Source organism: Lactuca saligna, chromosome 9 (assembly GCF_052625555.1).
Source record: "Lactuca saligna cultivar CGN05327 chromosome 9, ASM5262555v1, whole genome shotgun sequence".
Taxonomy (NCBI): Eukaryota; Viridiplantae; Streptophyta; class Magnoliopsida; order Asterales; family Asteraceae; genus Lactuca; species Lactuca saligna.
In genome coordinates this window covers 6394408-6412222 of record NC_136425.1, presented here as the reverse complement: position 1 = coordinate 6412222, position 17815 = coordinate 6394408, and the positions used below count along the sequence as shown (strand labels likewise).

The following is a 17815-nucleotide window of genomic DNA, read 5'->3' as shown; positions in this document are numbered from 1 at the left end:
TTTTTGTAAAGTTGAATTTGTTGTGTTCTATATTTGTAATGTTTTCGAGCTGCCAAAAACATGATTTCTAGCAACTAATATCATATGATTTTGAGCCTGCAAAATTCTGCCAAAAAAACTTAAATTTTTAAATTGCTAAAAGTCTATTTTACTTTTACGTATTAATCTTTTAAAATTAAGCAAAATAGCCACTCTGTTGTAGCCAAAAAAGAGCATTTTAAGCCCACAAAACAGGGTGATGAAGGAATTAGGGGAGCTGGGAAACGGAAGAGGCTACTTCCGGCCCGTTGACATCCCTAAATTATGCAAAATGCAAATATTTTTGGCAATTAACATTTCCTTCTAAAGCCTACATCAACTAGACACATATGACATAACCATCTTTGTGCAGTGTACATGTTAGCGTGTGTCACATTAACATAAGAACACCACCTTTATTACGTCTCGTTTTATTAAAACAAGCAACACAAAAAAGGTGAAAATTTAACAGATCCCGATCATAAATAACATCATCATCAAAAACAAACATAAAACCAACGAAAACACTAAAAGAACAAAATCAGTGGCAGCAAAAACCTACAACTCCCTCGAGATTGCTGCAGCACTCTTACCTGAAACATATAATGACATCAAACAAAGATCCCAAAAAATAAAAATCAAGTAATAATATATAATTTATATATTACCAATGGGTTGTTCCTCCTCTTTAGCAAAATAATCCTGAAGAGCCACCATTTTAAACTTCTTGGTTTTCATGCTTCTGATGGCCTCACAAGTAGCCAAAGCCCCAGAAACGGTGGTTATGATCGGAATCTTGTAAGCCAAAGCCATCCTCCTCAACTGACGCCCATCAATCTGATCAAGATCATCATTGGAACTGGTGATCACCATCAACTGAATCTGTCCATTAGCAACCATATCACCTGCATGTGGACGCCCTTCATGCAACTTCAACACCCTCTCAACTGGAATCCCATCCATCTCAAGAACATGAGCAGTTCCAGAAGTTGAAACAATCGTAAACCCAATCCCCAAAAAAGCCCTAGCAATCTTCCCCAAATGAGGCTTCGTCATATCATTCAAACTCAAAAACACAGCCCCTGAAACCGGTAGCTTCTGTCCCGCAGCTATCTGAGATTTAGCAAAAGCAATTGAAAAATCCGTATCAATCCCCATCACTTCACCCGTACTACGCATCTCAGGCCCTAAAAACACATCACACCCTTGAAACTTCTCAAACGGAAGAACAGCTTCTTTCACTGATACATGTTTTGGTATAACCTCTTTTGTGAAACCCAAATCAGGAAGTGAAATCCCCGACATTACAAGTGAAGCGTATTTAGCTAACGGCCTCCCGATCGCTTTTGACACGAAAGGGACTGTTCGGGAAGCCCGTGGATTCGCTTCGAGCAAGAAAACATCGCCGGAATTCGTGATTGCGTATTGACAGTTCATAAGCCCGCAAACGTTCAACCGTTTAGCTAATTTTGTAGTCCATGTTCTGATTGTTTCCAGACTCGCAGCGGAAACGGTTTTGGTCGGAATCATACAAGCGGAATCACCGGAATGGACTCCGGCTTGCTCGATGTGTTCCATGATTCCACCGATCACGACATTCCCGTGTAGATCCGCGAGGGAATCGATATCGATCTCGATCGCGTCCGATAAGTACCGGTCCACCAAAACGGGTCGATCCGGATCCACTTCAACCGCGGTTTCGAGGTACTTGATTAGCTTTTCGTCACTGTAAACGATCTCCATTGCTCGACCTCCTAACACATATGAAGGTCTGACAACAACCGGATACCCGATTTCCGACGCGATTGCGAGAGCATCGGCTTCGCTTTTCGCGATTCCGCCTTTCGGTTGTTCGATTTTTAGTTCGTTTAGAATCAGATTGAACCGCTCTCGATCCTCAGCTGCATCGATGGAATCGGGTGATGTCCCCCAGATTTGAACGAACCCGGAATTGGAAGAAGATGGAAGCTTGTGTTCATCCAGGTAGTTTTGAATTGGAAGAGCGAGTTTCAATGGAGTTTGACCTCCGAATTGGACTATGATTCCATCGGGACGTTCCATGTCGATTACATTAAGAACATCTTCAACCGTGAGTGGCTCAAAGTAAAGCCGATCACTCGTATCATAATCGGTTGATACAGTCTCGGGATTTGAATTCATCATGATCGTTTCATAGCCAGCCTCCTACAATTACAAACAAAGATAAGATTAAAAAATTTAAAAGTATAAAAAAAATATATAAAATAGTGATGAATGGATGTTTCGATTTACGAACCTGAAGGGCGAATGAAGCATGACAGCAGCAATAATCGAATTCAATCCCTTGACCGATTCGATTGGGTCCACCACCCAAGATTAAAACTTTTTTTCTTTTAGTTGGAGATGATTCACATTCATAATCATAAGATGAATACATATAAGGAGTATCTGCCTCGAACTCTGCAGCACAGGTGTCAACACGTTTGTAAGCAGGAGCAACTCCCAAAGACAAACGTGTCACACGAACTTCTTTTTCTGTTGATTTTGTTGCAAATGATATCTGCTTATCGCTAAACCCTCTTTTTTTGATTTCATAAAACTCGTCTTTGTCAAGCTGCGATAAAGTTTTTGACATGATGTATTGCTCGACATCCACCAATTCTTTAAGTTGTGTGAGGAACCATTTGTCGATGAAACTTAATTCATGAATGGCGTCCACTTTCATGCCTCGTTTCATTGCAGCATATACAGCATGGATTCGATCAGGATTTGGAACACGAAGACTGTATTTCAGTTTGTCCCAATCCCAATCCAGCTCTTTGATTGGTGCACAACCCCAACCCGAATATCCAGTTTCAAGTGATCTCACTGCCTTCTGGAAAGATTCTTGGAATGTTCTTCCTACAGCCATTGATTCACCTACGGATTTCATCTGTGTTGTCAACACCGGTTGAGATCCTGGGAATTTCTCAAATGCAAACCTCGGAATCTGTTATATTCAATGACTTATACTGTTAGAATGATTATGTGATGAATAAACGAAAGAAAAGAAGATGACGGTTTGAAAATGGATAAACTAAGACTTGCCTTTGTGACAACATAATCGATTGAAGGTTCAAAACTAGCAGGTGTCTTCATTGTGATATCATTTGGAATCTGATCTAAAGAATAACCAACAGATAACTTAGCAGCCATCTTTGCAATAGGAAAACCAGTAGCTTTTGATGCTAAAGCAGAAGATCTTGAAACTCTAGGGTTCATTTCAATAACCATAACCTCGCCATCTTCAGGATTCACAGCAAATTGGACGTTAGAACCACCACATTCAACTCCAATTTCCCTTATAATTGCGATGGAGTAATCACGAAGGCGTTGGTACTCCTTATCTGTCAGAGTCTGTGCAGGGGCAACTGTGATTGAATCCCCGGTATGAACACCCATTGGATCGATGTTTTCAATAGAACATATAATAACGACGTTATCTGCCAAATCCCTCATAACCTCAAGCTCGTATTCTTTCCATCCTAACAACGATTTCTCAACAAGAACTTGTGATGTGACACTGGCTGCAAGTCCTGACTTACAAATCGTCTCGAATTCTTGTTTATTGTAAGCAATTCCACCACCAGAACCACCTAAAGTAAAAGCCGGTCTAATAATCAAAGGGAACTCACCAATTGTGTTGGCGATTTGCAGACACTCTTGAAGGGTAGTACCAATTCCAGATGGGGGAGTTTTGAGGCCGATGTTCTTCATGGCTTCCTTGAACAATTCCCTATCTTCAGCTTTCTTGATAGCTTCAAGTTTAGCTCCGATTAACTCCACATTGTACTTATCAAGCACACCGCTTTCAGCCAACGCCACCGCCAGATTAAGCGCGGTTTGGCCACCCATGGTGGGCAAAATCGCGTCTGGTCGTTCTTTTGCAATAACCTGCTCGACTAACTCCGGAGTCATCGGCTCAATGTATGTCCTGTCAGCCATATCCGGGTCGGTCATGATAGTAGCCGGGTTTGAATTGATAAGAACAACTTCATAACCATTCTCTCTTAAAGCTTTACAAGCTTGGGTACCAGAATAATCAAATTCACAAGCTTGGCCGATAACAATAGGCCCAGCACCAAGAATCATAATCTTTTTGATATCAGTTCGCTTACCGACATTTGGTTTTTGAGTTTCAGTTGGTTGGTTGCTCTTAGTAGAGCTGCAGACAATGGAACAAGCGTTTTGTGTGCGGGTTGAAGGTGCTGATAAATTGTGGGTGATTTTGGACTTCTTTAGTGAGAATAAGGAGAAAGGGAAAGACTTTGGTTTGGAGGAGATGAAAGCGGAGGTGGAGGTGGTGGCAGTGGCGGCGGCGGCGGCGGTATTAGTGGATGAAATGAGCATATTTTCGCAGGGGTTGAAGCAAACCGCCATATCGGTAACGACGGAAGACGAGAGCGGCGCAAGGGACAAAGAAGATAGGTTTTAGCCCAAATGTGTCACGCCTCCTCTTCCTTACGGCGTTTTCTCCGTTACCCACAATTTGCTGTTGTGCTCGTCCCTTTCGCATATATTTACTAGGGTTTGTCGCAAAAAAAATCCTAGTGATAATGGGGAATATGATTACCTATTTTAAGGAGGTAATAAGATGACAATAAGTTTTTTTATTTCTTAAGATATATATAAAAAAACATCGTATTTAAGTCTATTATAGATTTATGTCATTCGAAAATTTCGAACAAAAAGTATTAAAATAGATTATTTCACACAAAAAGTGATTCCCATATAATTTTTTTGTCAAAAGGTATTATTTTCGGAATAAACTATTCTGACAAAAAAATATACCATAGAAATTTCCGGAAAATATATATATATATATATATATATATATATATATATATATATATATATATATATATATATATATATTTCAGGTAAGAATGTATACTTCGGAGTACTTTTTCAAAATTTTGAGCTAATTGTAGAATTTCATAATTGTTATGTTTGTATAATCTATTGTTCAAATGTGCACATGTCCAATCCAAGGCTCAAATGATGCTGGTTGAGAAGTTATCTGATTGTAGAATCCAGTGAAGTAACTTTTTGAAAGCCCAACGAGGGAGGTTTTTCTTCAAAATCCCGGTGTAAATAAGAATAAATTTCAAAGTATATACCAATGAGTGTTGGTGTTGGCTGAGGTGTGGATGGGAATGGATGTGTGTTTTAGAAAAAATATGAATTACGAAAATTATGCAAACACATGTAAAAAACTAACACAATTTGAAAAAACACGTAAAAAAACTAACATACTGTAAATTTTTTGGAGTAAGAAATTTACTTGACTAAATTCCTCACTTTCAAAAAGCCACACAAAAGGTTATACTTTTTGTCCTCTTCCAATTCTTAAATATATTATTCTAAACTAACATAAGTGAAAAAACAAAAAAATAAATAAATAAAGGTAAAGTTGTCAAAACAATTTGTAACAAAAAAAATCTAAGAAACTTTGGCGAAAAAAAAAATACAATGCCATTAAATAGTAAAAGAAAAAAAATACGTGTAAACCTTAAATGACTAAAAAAACAAGCTCGAGGATCTTTTAAATTATAAACAAAATTAGTGACTAAACAATTAAACGAACACAACTATAATAGTTCAATGCCTAAATTCAAAATTCAACTCTAACCCTTACTTGAATTCTTTTTTATTTAAAGCATCGTATCATTATCAATGTACTACACAAAAACCTCAATTTTATATAAATGACAAATAAAAGAAAATTCATGACCATTACTAGAGTGTGGTGATTACAAAACTGTTTAGAATCATTGATCCAGATTCCAGACTGCACTGAATGAGATAAGAACATAACTTACCAAGTTACCATGCATATATTATGCATATAAATCATACAACGGTTCAACTTCAACAAATACATTTTCCGAAATCAAGAATCAGTTTGTAACAGAATGACTTGTACCATAAATTAGCATATTCACCTAGTTTTGAAAGTTGAGATTCCAGCAAAATCCATCACAATAAAAAAAACAAAAAGGCCAAGAACAGAAAAGGTAGTTGTAGACACTAGACAACATAACATAGTGAAAGCATATGAGTTTTAGGGGCTAATATCACCATAGGAAACAAGACCCCTTTGAGCACCAGCACCAGGTGGGATTGACCTTGACCTTGACCTTGACCTTGACCTGCTTGAAACCACAGACACCATTTTCTTAGGCTGATGCTTACCTGGAGACGGAGAAGCCGACCTTTTGGCTTTGTGTGATGGTGAGGGTGATGTCACCCGAGGTCCAAGCCGCGACTTTAATTTTTCGCTTATATCTGCTCGCCTTTCAACTGGGCTTTGGCTCCTACTCCTTCTCCTATACCTACAAAAGGGCAAATTAGTAAATTCCATTTTAAAATCAAACAAAATACTTTAACAGATAGATAGAGAGAGAGAGAGAGAGAGAGAACCTGGGAGGGCTCCTGCCTCTCGGTGGACTTCTGTTTCTTCGTGGTGGGGACCGCTCAGAATATCTTCTATAATTTGGATATCTGATACAATTCATGGGTATCATTAGCAAGATTTTTTTTTAGAAAAAAAAAAAAAAAAGGGGGGGAGGGGTCATATTTGGTAAATAATTAAAATGTTGATTTATTACCTATTATCATGATACCTTCCTTGAGGCTGAGGGTAGCGGGGGGAGCGGTCGGGGCTGGGGGTGCGGTATCTTCGTGCAAAGGAATATTCCTTGGTGAAACCGCGTCCTTTTCTAACTCTTTTTGGGGTCCCATTTCCATTTGGTGATCTGCTTCTCGATACCTCACGCCTTCTTTCATGCTTGTCACAAGCTCCAGACCCTTTTTCATTTTCTGAAGGACTTTTTGAGATTGGGCTTCCACTTCTCCTTACAGCAGCACTTCGCCCGCTCCTAAACAAAATAATCATCAATAAACACACACACAACACAATATCAATGTATGTCAGTGTGTGTGTCTTCAAACCTGGATCTGCTCGAGTCGTCTGAATCTTGACTTTGCTTGCCAGGTGGCTTATTAGATACAGTTTCTTTCTCCTTCTCCTTCACAGCTCCATTTTTAACAAGCTCTCGCTCTTCCAAGGCTTTCTTTGAATTTTGATCCTTAATTTCCACCTTTCGTGACAGATCTGGTGAGCTTTTCCTCACTACATATTACATAACAAGATGTGTAAGCATCTATCTCACTAACAGTTGACTACGGAAAACTGAAATGTGCTTTGTGCTTTATTTTTTACCCATAGCAGCAACCTACTTACATACATCTCTTTACCAATAATACCAAATACTATCTGTAAAGAAAATATAAGTTCGTTGCTACCACGAGTGACATATTGCTATTATTGGTAACTAAATGTTACTATAGGTAAAAATACACTACAATGCCTATATTAAAAAGAAGGGAAAAAAAAAAAAAGGATACCAGAAGTACTTGGAGGTCTGTTTTTGGCCTTTGCAACACGTCGATTTGCTTTTCCATCATCAGAACTGCTACTTCCACTCTCTGTTTCACTTGAACTCCCAGAGCTCCTAAAGTAAGTCCACTTTTACAAGTTACAAAGACAATCATATTATATTAAGTTGTATGTATGTATATCAAAAGCAACTAACTATTTGGACCTTCTCTTTGATGATCTTTTGCCAGGCAACCGTCTCTTTTCTTTCCGTTTGTTCTTACGCTGTTTGACTTTGACTTCTTTTTTTGTTGACCTCTTCTTCCTCCTTTTACCACCAGCAGATGAACTTGAAGAATCGGAATCAGCTTCCGACTCCGAATCGGAGTCGGAATCACTCTCCGAAGAATAAGACTCGGAGTCAGAATCAGAATCAGATGGTGAGTACTTCCTTCGTCTCCTCGATTTCTCCCTGATAGTTGATCCACGGCGTTTTTTGACTCGCCCATCAGAACTGTCATCAGAAGAAGTATCTTTCTTCACGGTTTTTTTCTTTTTACCTATAAAGAAAATGCAACAATAAATTATATAATAAAATAAAATAAATGGTTAATAAATAACAATAGCAAATAGCAATACCTTTTACGGATTCCACCACATTGTTCTTCTTATCTTCAATAACTTCACCACAATCCACAATTTTTACCACACCAGAAGGTTTTCCATCACTTGTTCCCAACAGCTCAATCTTCTTAATTGTCTCCATTCCCTTTGTTACCTTACCAAAAACAACATGTTTCCTGCCATATAACCAGTGAACAAAGCTAGGGTTAATAAAATGGATTATAAAATAAGATATAACTTGTAACAAGAAGCCAATGAATTACCCATCAAGATGGGGTTGGCGCTTGAAGAGTATAAAGAACTGAGATCCATTTGTATTTGGGCCACCGTTTGCCATTGAGAGTATTCCAGCTCCGCTATGATCCAGCTTAAAGTTCTCATCTGCACAAAGAGAAGAATTAGAAAGAGCATTAAATGATAAGTCATAAATCTTGCATATAAGGAAACATGTTTTCAATTACTATAATTTATACCTGCAAACTTTCCTCCATAGATGCTTTCCCCACCAGTGCCTGCAAACCATCAAAACGTCACCCCTTACAACTCTGGGCATGCAGATGGAAGTTAAAAAGAGCTTCTCCACTCTGTCAAGAACATGATTTAAAGAAAATGCATACCATTTTGTTTTGAGAAATCGCCTCCCTACACACATTGAAAAAAATAAATGCAAAAGTTATGTTGCTATTATAATTTATAAGAGATAAACAATTAACATACTTGAGCCATGAAGCCTTTAATAATGCGATGGAATATAATTCCCTTGTAGTGCAATGGTTTTCCAGTAACGCTTCCAATGCCCTTCTCCCCTACACAGTTAACTCACAGTGTAACAAACAATGCATATGTATGTATGTATGTATTTCAGATGCCTAAGGTTCATTAAGCCCTTGAGTTTACAAGTACCTGTGCATAGTGCTCGAAAATTCTCAGCTGTTCTAGGGACAATATCGGCAAAAAGCTGCAAATTTCAAGTCGTTACTTTCCATTAGTATCTTAACTCCATAATGTAGAGATATAAAGTTACATGAATACATATAGAGTTACATAAATACCTCGATGACAATTCTTTCAGCAGGACTTCCTTCTATTGATAAGTCCAAGAACACACTAGGGTTTTTCTTCTTACTCATCTCTTCTCAAAGCAGATCCTAAAACGAACAAGTACCATTAGCATGAGCATATAGCTTCAGATTAAGTAAATGAGAGAAGGTCTAAACTCGCTCTCCTCGAATTTACAAAAAGGTATAATATGATCGTATACTCTAGTGACGTATCATTTAAAAAAATACACATGGGAAAATGATTACAGCTACATAAATGCACATGTTTACACGAAGAAACTTTCAATTTACCATGCTATTAGAAATGCTTTTAACTAATGGATAAAACCCTAAACCCTAGCAGCCCCAGATCAACAAATAAGCAGTCTCACTAATTTTTAAAAATTATTTTGTTTACTAAAACTCACATTAAGATGTAAATTTCAGGAACAAACTACAAATGTGAAATAGAACACGAAAATACGATCGGTTAATTAGAACTTTGAGGTGACATCCGTAAATAGTGCATGCGTCGATTTGAGATTGAACGCAATAGCAAGAGTCTGAGAGTAAAGAGTGGGTCGAAAATCTGATGAACTTTAAGAGAGACAGAACCCACCGGCGGACGGCGGTGGCGAGCAGGAGAGATTCTTGGTGATTTTTCCTCTTGTTTTCGCCTATGGTCACTGCTCCACCCGAAAACTAGCAATCGGTGACTTGGGTGTGGTTGGGATTAAAATATAAAATGACTTATAGCAAAATAGTTTTTAAAACTTTTGCCTGCTATTAATTTGCTTTTAGGGTGTTTGGAATTTTATTTAAAACGATTTATTGATTTATTTGATTTTTTTTTACAACGGAATAATTTATTGCTTTTTTAAAAAATTAGTAAGTCAAAAAAATGCAATATAATAATGACTTTTAAAATAACTTTTTATTAACCTTTTTAAAAATAGATTTTAATAAGTTAAGATTTCTAATTTATAAAACTTTTTATAATTTTTTTGGTTGTAAAAAACAAATACTAAAACACATATAAGCACAAACACTTTTTAAAAAATAATTTGTTGATTTATATCATATTCCACCTCAAAAGTTAATTCATACACTTTTTAAAAAACTATTTTTCTCATCACCATTAATGCCCAAATCCTGGTATGTACTTTAAATTAAGTCATTCATTTTTGCAAAGGGACTCGACGAGTTAGAGGCCCCAAACTCGTCGAGTAGAAACAAATTTTTAGACGCGGGACTTGAAGTCTACTTGACGAGTCGAGAAGTCTCAACTCGACGAGTAGGGTTGCCAAAGTGAAACCCTAAGTGTTAGGGTTTGCACCCTATTTAAGCACCTTAACACTTCATTGTAGCATCCCTCATCGCCTCCCTCAGTCCAGCAAAACCCTAATTCGTGATCTTTAGCCTTTTAAGTGCTTGTGAGTGAAAATATAGTGATTATTTGGTATTTCCTTGAAGGAGTGGAAGCTAGAAGTGCTTGGTTGAATGAAAAAACCTTGGATCCATAAATTTCATTGTCAAAGTAGCCTTATTGAGGTATAAAGTCCATACTTTGACTATTCATTTACTAGATCTCTTCATGGGGTAGTTTAGGGCTTTAAGGAGCCTATTTTGGGACCATTCATGGATGCAAGCATGTTTTGGAGTGATGACTTCGGATCTAGAGTCAATGAGGGACTTCATGGCATAAAGGTGCCAACTTTATGGTCATGGGAGTCCCATGCAACTTGTGAACCACTTTTTAGGGCTTTTTTAGCTAAATAACACATGCATGGACGTAAAGTTAGAAGCTTTACGTGATATATCGACCCTAGGAAACCAGATTTATGATTTGGATGCATTAAGCCCAACAGAAAGTGTCTTAATAGATATATATTATGGGGGAACTCGACGAGTTGTTCATACGGCTCGGCGAGTTGGGTCGTGGTCCCCCAACCTTTTCTAATACTGAGTAAACTCGCTGAGTCTATGAGATGGCTCATCGATTTGGCCATGGTTTTGGGTTATGAAGATTGAGGAACTCGGTGAGTTCAAGGAGGAACTCGGCAAGTTGTGAGTGAAAGATCACGGCTATGTTATGAGGAAGAACTCGATGAGTTCATGAAAGAACTCGACGAGTAGGATCGAGGTTTCCAGAGTTTTATGAACCATAGAACTAGACGAGTTCATGAAAGAACTCGACGAGTAGGATCGAAATTTCAGGGTTTTATGGATTATGCAACTCGACGAGTTGATGGACCAACTCGGCGAGTTGAGTCGACCAGGATGTTGACTTTGACATTGACCAATGACCAGAGTTGACCCTTAAAGGGGTTATGAGTATGAAATGGTAATTAAAGGAGTTTGTTATGTATAGGAGTTTAAGAGGAGTTGATATCAGCACCGAGGACAATTCAGTTACTATGCGACATTGAGGTGAGTTACCTTCTAGTAGGAGTGGATCAAAGGCACCAATATCGGCCCACTAGTAGTTGATTATAGTATAGATGGTTGTCTCTGTGATAATTGACTGGTATACCACTATCGGTTATGCTATTTGTGCTAGTATGTTATGATATTATGAGATAGTGGTATGAAGGGGACTAGGACCCGGTTAAGATATACCGACATGGTAGGTTGGGCATCCACGTCTGACAGTATACTATGCTATATTTTTATGTGGTAGTGGTAGAGGTGAAATAGTCTCCGTAGCCGGTTGGAATAAACGGAGGGTAGGTCGGGCACCCAGATATGCCTGATAGGGTAGGTCGAGCACCTAAATATGCTTGACAATAGGTAGGTCGGTGTAACGTCCGTAGATCCGGGCTAGTCAATTTAGAGACGATAAGCATCAAAATGAATTTTTGATGGAAGATTATCTAGAATGAGTAATCTTAACTAAGTTGTAGTATATGTTACAAGGATTTCTTGCATATAAAGAACGACGAAATCCGAGTTATAACGAAGAAGTTATGACCCGTCGAAGTTTCGCGGCACGACGCTGAAGGACGTAAAAGGTGAATTTACGTTAGAGTAATATTTATCCTTAGTGATCTAAACAAAAGTCATAGAATACGCTAAACCAAAAGTGTGCATAAAAAGAACGCTTAAATCTGACTTCGTATGAGGAAGTTGTGATTTTTCCGAAGTTTCGACTTAGCAGTATGCAACTCGAATCCTCGATTTGAGATCGAGTGATTTTTAGCCGAGACAATCCAAATGAGAATCGAAGATCTCATCGATAGTAGCGAAACGATAAAAAGATAGGCGAAAACGGACATCAGATGAAGAAGTTATAAATTTATAACGATGTTTTCCTGTCCCGGCCTACCAAAAATAATATAAAAGTAATATATTTATAATATATTAAAAATAAAGTCAAAATTAGCCAAGGGAGTATAAACGAGAGTTGTAGAGCATATTCTCACCTACGTTTCAATATAAAGAACGTCGAAAACAGAGTTCGTATGCGAAAGTTATGAATTTATGAAGTTCGGGGCGTGAAACCCCAAAACTGTCAGCCACCACGACGTGCTAAAAGTGCCACGACGTGGCAGGAGCTATGGAGTCTGTCAGACCCACTTGCAATGACGCATGCAGTGATGACCCAACCACCACGACGTGGTAAACCGTACCACGACGTGCCAAGGGTAAATTTTTTCCTATAAATATATTTGAAGGGCCAGCCGATTTTGGGTTGCTCCAGCTCCTCTCTCTCACTCCCGATACCCTCTATAGTCATCCCGAAGTACCCCCCAAAGCCCCGATTTCATCCCGAGACCGGAATCAAGTCCCAAAGCCCAAAGATCCCGAGAAGTGAGATTCCCGAGCCGAATCTCTGCCCGTGAGAAGCCCAGTTTTTGTGAAGATCTTCCAGATCTACCAAAGAATACTACTTCTACAAGCCGTAGTGTTGTCCGATCATCTTCTGATCAAGTGAGTGTGTGGTCACTTTCTTCTAACACATAAATATTAAGTATTTGCTATGAAATACGTGCTATGTGTATAGTATAAAGTTGTTTATATGTGTGGGTGTATAGTCCATTTCATAAACACGAGTATAATACAAGTATTGTTTGAATGTATTAAGTATATGTTTGGGTGAGTTTATAGTTACTTTCTTCTAACACATAAATACGAAGTATTTGCTATGAAATACGTGCTATGTGTTTATATATTATTTGTGTATTTGAGATGGGCATGGAATTGAAGTTTTATATAGGTTTTAAGTGATTTAAACTGTATATGCATTTTATCTCTACAAATATGTTGGGTAGAACATGGGTAGACGAAATAGTTGGTGTGTGATGAAGGATGAGTTTGAGGATGAGACGAAAGATAAACCTCGGTAGCTATGGATTTAGTACTGTAAAGATAAGCCTCGGTAGTTATGGATTTAGTATTGTATATAGTTGAACCTTGGTAGCTATGGATTTAGTACCGAATAGACGAACGTTGGTAGCTATGGATTTATTATTGTTAAATAGATGATGATAGCTATGGACTTAGTACCTGTTAGATAAACGTTGGTAGCTATAAACTTAGTACCTACACTGGTAGCTATGGATTTAGTACCCGATGAATGAACCATAGTAGCTATGGAATTAGTGTTTTACGAAAGAACCTTGGCAACTATTGTCTTAGTGCCTAATAAAGAATCCTGGCAGCTATTGTCTTAGTGCCTAATACATAGTGAACAAATAAATGACTCTTAGGGTAGGCCCTTAAGAGTAAGGAAGATAATAGGATGGGGTAATCGGAATGATCATTTGATGATTGAATATATATATATATATATATATATATATATATATATATATATATATATATATATAATATTGTGGGTTAAAAACCCTATATGCTCACCAGGCTCCCAAGCCTGACCCACTCAATTTTCTTTGCATTACAGGTAATGGCACAAGAGTATAAGTTGGTGGACTTGACGAGAGATTTTGGATTATAGATCAGTAATTATAAATAACTGTTGTAAGGTCTATTTTATATTGTTTATGCTTTTGGTCTGTATCGGAACATAACATCCCGAGATTTTGTTATTTAATGAAAACACATTTCTTTAAAGAAATGCTTTGATAAATTCTTATCATATTTTGTATTGGGAACAAATTCCGCAACCGTTTTCTTTAAACGAATACTCTGATTTATAAAACAAAGAATAAAAAAATCAATCTTTTCCGACCGTTAAATTGGGGATGTCACAGTTGGTATCAGAGCATTAGTTTAAGCGAACTAGGAATTTGTAAGAAAATTCTAGACTTAAACTTATAATGCTAAGTAATGATTGTGAGGAGTGTGTCTAAAATATGTTAGGTAGTACACCTAAATTGACACAAGCACTTGTTTATTTTAAGAATGATGCCTAAAATGCTTTTATGTGCTAAATGTTTTATGTGATAACTATATTGATGCTATTATTTGTTCGGATCTATGGTCTGTTGCCGACCGGATCTGGAAACCTTATGTGTTTAGGATTCTAAGCGTACGACTACGATATTAGAACTAGCATGTAAACGTTTCGGAGTGATAAGGATGATTTAATTATCTATCGTGATTGAGGATCTGAATTCACCATATTCGGTGTGTAGATAAAAAATGGTAAGAACCAGAAGTGGAGTTAGAAACGTGAACGAAGATAGGAATCAACCACTTGTGATTGAGTAAGCACCTGTTGTAGCAGCAACACCAGAGCCAATGATGATGGTTGGGGTGCAAGCGATGATGCAGATGATGTTGTCTCGCCAAATGGAATAGACAAGGCGATTACTCCAACAAAATTATGAGGAACTGTCACTTTAAGTGGAAGAGCCTGAAGTGAATGGAGGGCATTCGGAGGGAGGCAAATACACTGGGAATGTTGGACAAACAGAACCCCCAGTGGCAGAAAGGAATGACCCGGAAAAGGAAATAAACAGGGATGGGCGTATGTATAAGAATTTCTTGTGTGGCAAACCGCCAAGTCTTTCTGGAATCCTAAATCCTATTGAGATTATGGACTGGATCTACGAAATGGAGATGGTGTTTAAGAGTTGCGACTATAGCAACAAACAAAAGACTGCCTTTGCAGTTAGACAACTGAAGACTGGAGTCTTTAGCTGGTGGAAGTTACTGGCAGATATGATGCCTCGAGGGGAAGCCCTGAGGATGTCTTGGGAATCATTCCTGGAGCAGTTAAAGATGCAGTACTGCTCAGAGATAGATCTGATTGATCTGAACAATGAGTTCCGGAACTTGAAAAAAAGGGGAAATGAGCATTGGTGATTATGCTACTACGTTTATCGAAAAGATGAAATTGTTTCCATACTTGGTGCCGACTGAGCTCGCCAAGATCAAAAAATTTGCTAATGGATTGCCATCAGACTTTGGCCCAACGGTCAAAATGGCAAGTACATTGAAGGCAGCCATTAGAGCTGCTAAGAATGTCGGGACTCAAATAAGAGAGAAGGGTCTAGAGAAGGTTGAAGTTGGAGAAAATAGGAAGTTTGAAGGATCCTCCGGACCTGATAATAAGGGAAAATTCGCAAAGTCTAACCTAGATGACCAAAGGTATGGACCCAAGTGGTGTGAAAAGTGCAAGAAGAAGTACTTTGGAACATGCAACGAAGAAGTAACCTGTTACAAATGTGGAAGGATCGGCCACTATTCCAAGAACTGTACACACAATGATAAGATGTGCTATGGATGCGGAGGCAAAGGGCACATGTCTAGAGACTGCCCAAAGAAAAATGAAGTAGCAAGGCTAGAAGCACCGCCAAAGCCAAGGGCATTCCACATGATCCTTTATGAAGCAGAAAACAACGCGAGGATCCACGAATGAAGACTTCATATACCTATATAAAGTTTGTATCAGGAAGTGTAGCCTATTAGAGGCGTAGTAAAGGGTGAACTTGAACCTTTGTGTAATCGTTTTAATAAATAATATAAACCCTAGTTTTGCTATCTGATGTGTTGTATGATTGTTTGATTTTCTTATATGGTGACTTGGTCGACTGCGGGACAATACTTGGGACGAGTATGAGTAGGTGTGAAAGGTAGTAGATGCATATACTACCGGAAACACATGACTCACACTTGGATCGGGGAAAGTTACAAGGTTACCAAGAAGCTAATAATTGATTCCGTTTTATCCTGGTATGTCATTACCATTGTTTCGGTAATAACTAGTAAGATGGTTGTTATTCCGACCCTAGTGGTCATGTCCAATTAGGGTCCGACTACAGTGAGTATGTTACGGGGTTCAGAGAACCAAGTTCGATGTAACATCTGACGTAATTCAGAAGATTGAAGTTAATGCGATCATTGGTATCGTGCTCGTTGTTAAAAGAAGTTTGCAGATAGAAATGCTACATGCTGAAACGTGATTATATCACATTAGAATATGAAGGAAGGTATATTCCATTATGGAATTTGACTCTAAGAGACTTGAGTCTAAGCGTTGCATCACACGATGAGAGGTCATTAGAACACGACCCATCGGTCTGTTACAATAGACAAAGGAAAGTACTTATCCTAAGAAGAAGAGGAGTCATCAATAAGGACTTATTTGATAACTCGAAGGTTATGATTGAAAGTCCAACATAGTATGAAAAGCAGATACATGATTGAGCATCGTATGCGGTCGAGAAGCCCTAGAGTTAGATACTCTTTCAAGGAAACATAGAAGTTACAGTTATTACCTAGGATGAAGAGATAACGTATGGAATCATTATACAATCCCTATTTTGTTGATGATTCCAGGATGTAATCATCCTAAGGGGGAGATAATTGTAACGCCCGTAGGTCCGTGCTAGTCAATTTAGAGACGATAATCGTCAAAAATGACTTTTTGATGGAAGATTATTTAGAATGAGTAATCTTAACTAAGTTTTAGTATATGTTACAAGGATTTCGTGCACATAAAAACGCCGAAATCCAAGTTATAACGAAGAAGTTATGACCCGTCGAACTTTTGCGACAGAACCAACACGATGCTAAAGGATGTAAAAGGTGAATTTACGTTAAAGCAATATTTAGCCTTGGAAATCTAAAAAAAAGTCGTAGAATACGTTAAACCGAAAGTGTGCATAAAAATAACGCCCAAATCTGACTTCGAATGAGGAAGTTATGATTTTTCTGAAGTTTCGAATTAGCAGTATGCAGCCCGAATCCTCGATTTGAGATCGGGTGATTTTTAGCCGAAATAATCTAAATGAGAATCGAAGAAATCATCGATAGTAGTGAAACGATAAAAAGATAGGCGAAAACGGACGTCAGATGAAGAAGTTATGAATTTATAACGGAGTTTTCCTGTCCCGGCCTGCTAAAAATAATATAAAAGTAATATATTTATAATATATTAAAAATAAAGTCAAAATTAGCCAACAGAGTCTAAACAATAGTTGTAGAGCATATTCTCACCTATGCGTCGATATAAAGAACGTCAAAAACACAGTTCGTATGCGAAAATTATGAATTTCTGAAGTTCGGGGCGCGAAACCCCAAAACAGTCAGCCACCACGACGTGGCAGGAGCTATGGAGTCTGTCAGACCCACTTGCAATGACGCATGCAGTGATGACCCAACCACCATGACGTGCCAAGGGTAATTTTTTTCCTATAAATATATTTGAAGGGCCAACCGAGTTTGGGTTGCTCCAGCTCCTCTCTCTCACTCCCGATACCCTCTATAGTCATCCCGAAGTACCCCCCGAAGCCCCGGTTTCATCCCGAGACCCGAATCAAGTCCC

At 38.2% G+C, this 17815-nt stretch overlaps 2 protein-coding genes across 4 annotated transcripts; both read right to left on the bottom strand.

Annotated features, from left to right (window-relative positions):
• Window positions 1–414: 414 nt before the first annotated feature.
• On the bottom strand, window positions 415–4563 carry CARB (carbamoyl phosphate synthetase B). The gene is made up of 4 exons (XM_078976291.1): window positions 3085–4563; window positions 2294–2986; window positions 687–2202; window positions 415–611 (listed from the first exon to the last, which is right to left on the bottom strand). Exons 1-4 carry the CDS (start codon window positions 4414–4416, stop codon window positions 577–579), a joined length of 3576 nt encoding a protein of 1191 aa, XP_078832417.1. The 5' UTR covers window positions 4417–4563; the 3' UTR covers window positions 415–576.
• A 1279-nt stretch (window positions 4564–5842) lies between these two features.
• LOC145014635 (peptidyl-prolyl cis-trans isomerase CYP63-like) lies at window positions 5843–9826 on the bottom strand. Of its 3 annotated transcripts, none has more exons than XM_078973051.1 (14): window positions 9701–9826; window positions 9094–9189; window positions 8945–8999; window positions 8759–8847; window positions 8659–8683; window positions 8515–8553; window positions 8305–8422; window positions 8057–8217; window positions 7644–7977; window positions 7447–7553; window positions 6991–7171; window positions 6648–6917; window positions 6460–6540; window positions 5843–6371 (listed from the first exon to the last, which is right to left on the bottom strand). In XM_078973051.1, exons 2-14 carry the CDS (start codon window positions 9169–9171, stop codon window positions 6101–6103), a joined length of 1809 nt encoding a protein of 602 aa, XP_078829177.1. In that variant the 5' UTR covers window positions 9172–9189; window positions 9701–9826; the 3' UTR covers window positions 5843–6100. The 3 variants fall into 3 exon arrangements, with proteins under 3 accessions (XP_078829177.1, XP_078829178.1, XP_078829179.1); XM_078973052.1 differs by lacking the exon at window positions 9701–9826 and adding an exon at window positions 9510–9671; XM_078973053.1 differs by lacking the exons at window positions 8945–8999; window positions 9094–9189; window positions 9701–9826 and having other exon boundaries at window positions 8515–8586; window positions 8759–8849.
• Window positions 9827–17815: the final 7989 nt, after the last annotated feature.

Bases quoted from the DNA above. Each gene is read 5' to 3' on its own strand.
- LOC145014635 (XM_078973051.1), bottom strand. From the start codon at position 9,171: ATGAGTAAGAAGAAAAACCCTAGTGTGTTCTTGGACTTATCAATAGAA. The intron at 8,423-8,514 runs GTATAAATTATA...CTCTTTGTGCAG, and splicing joins CTATGGAGGAAAGTTTGCAG to ATGAGAACTTTAAGCTGGAT. The intron at 6,372-6,459 runs GTTCTCTCTCTC...GCCCTTTTGTAG, and splicing joins AGAGGCAGGAGCCCTCCCAG to GTATAGGAGAAGGAGTAGGA.
- CARB (XM_078976291.1), bottom strand. From the start codon at position 4,416: ATGGCGGTTTGCTTCAACCCCTGCGAAAATATGCTCATTTCATCCACT. The intron at 2,987-3,084 runs GCAAGTCTTAGT...TGAATATAACAG, and splicing joins TCGATTATGTTGTCACAAAG to ATTCCGAGGTTTGCATTTGA. The intron at 612-686 runs GTAATATATAAA...TATATGTTTCAG, and splicing joins AGAGGAGGAACAACCCATTG to GTAAGAGTGCTGCAGCAATC.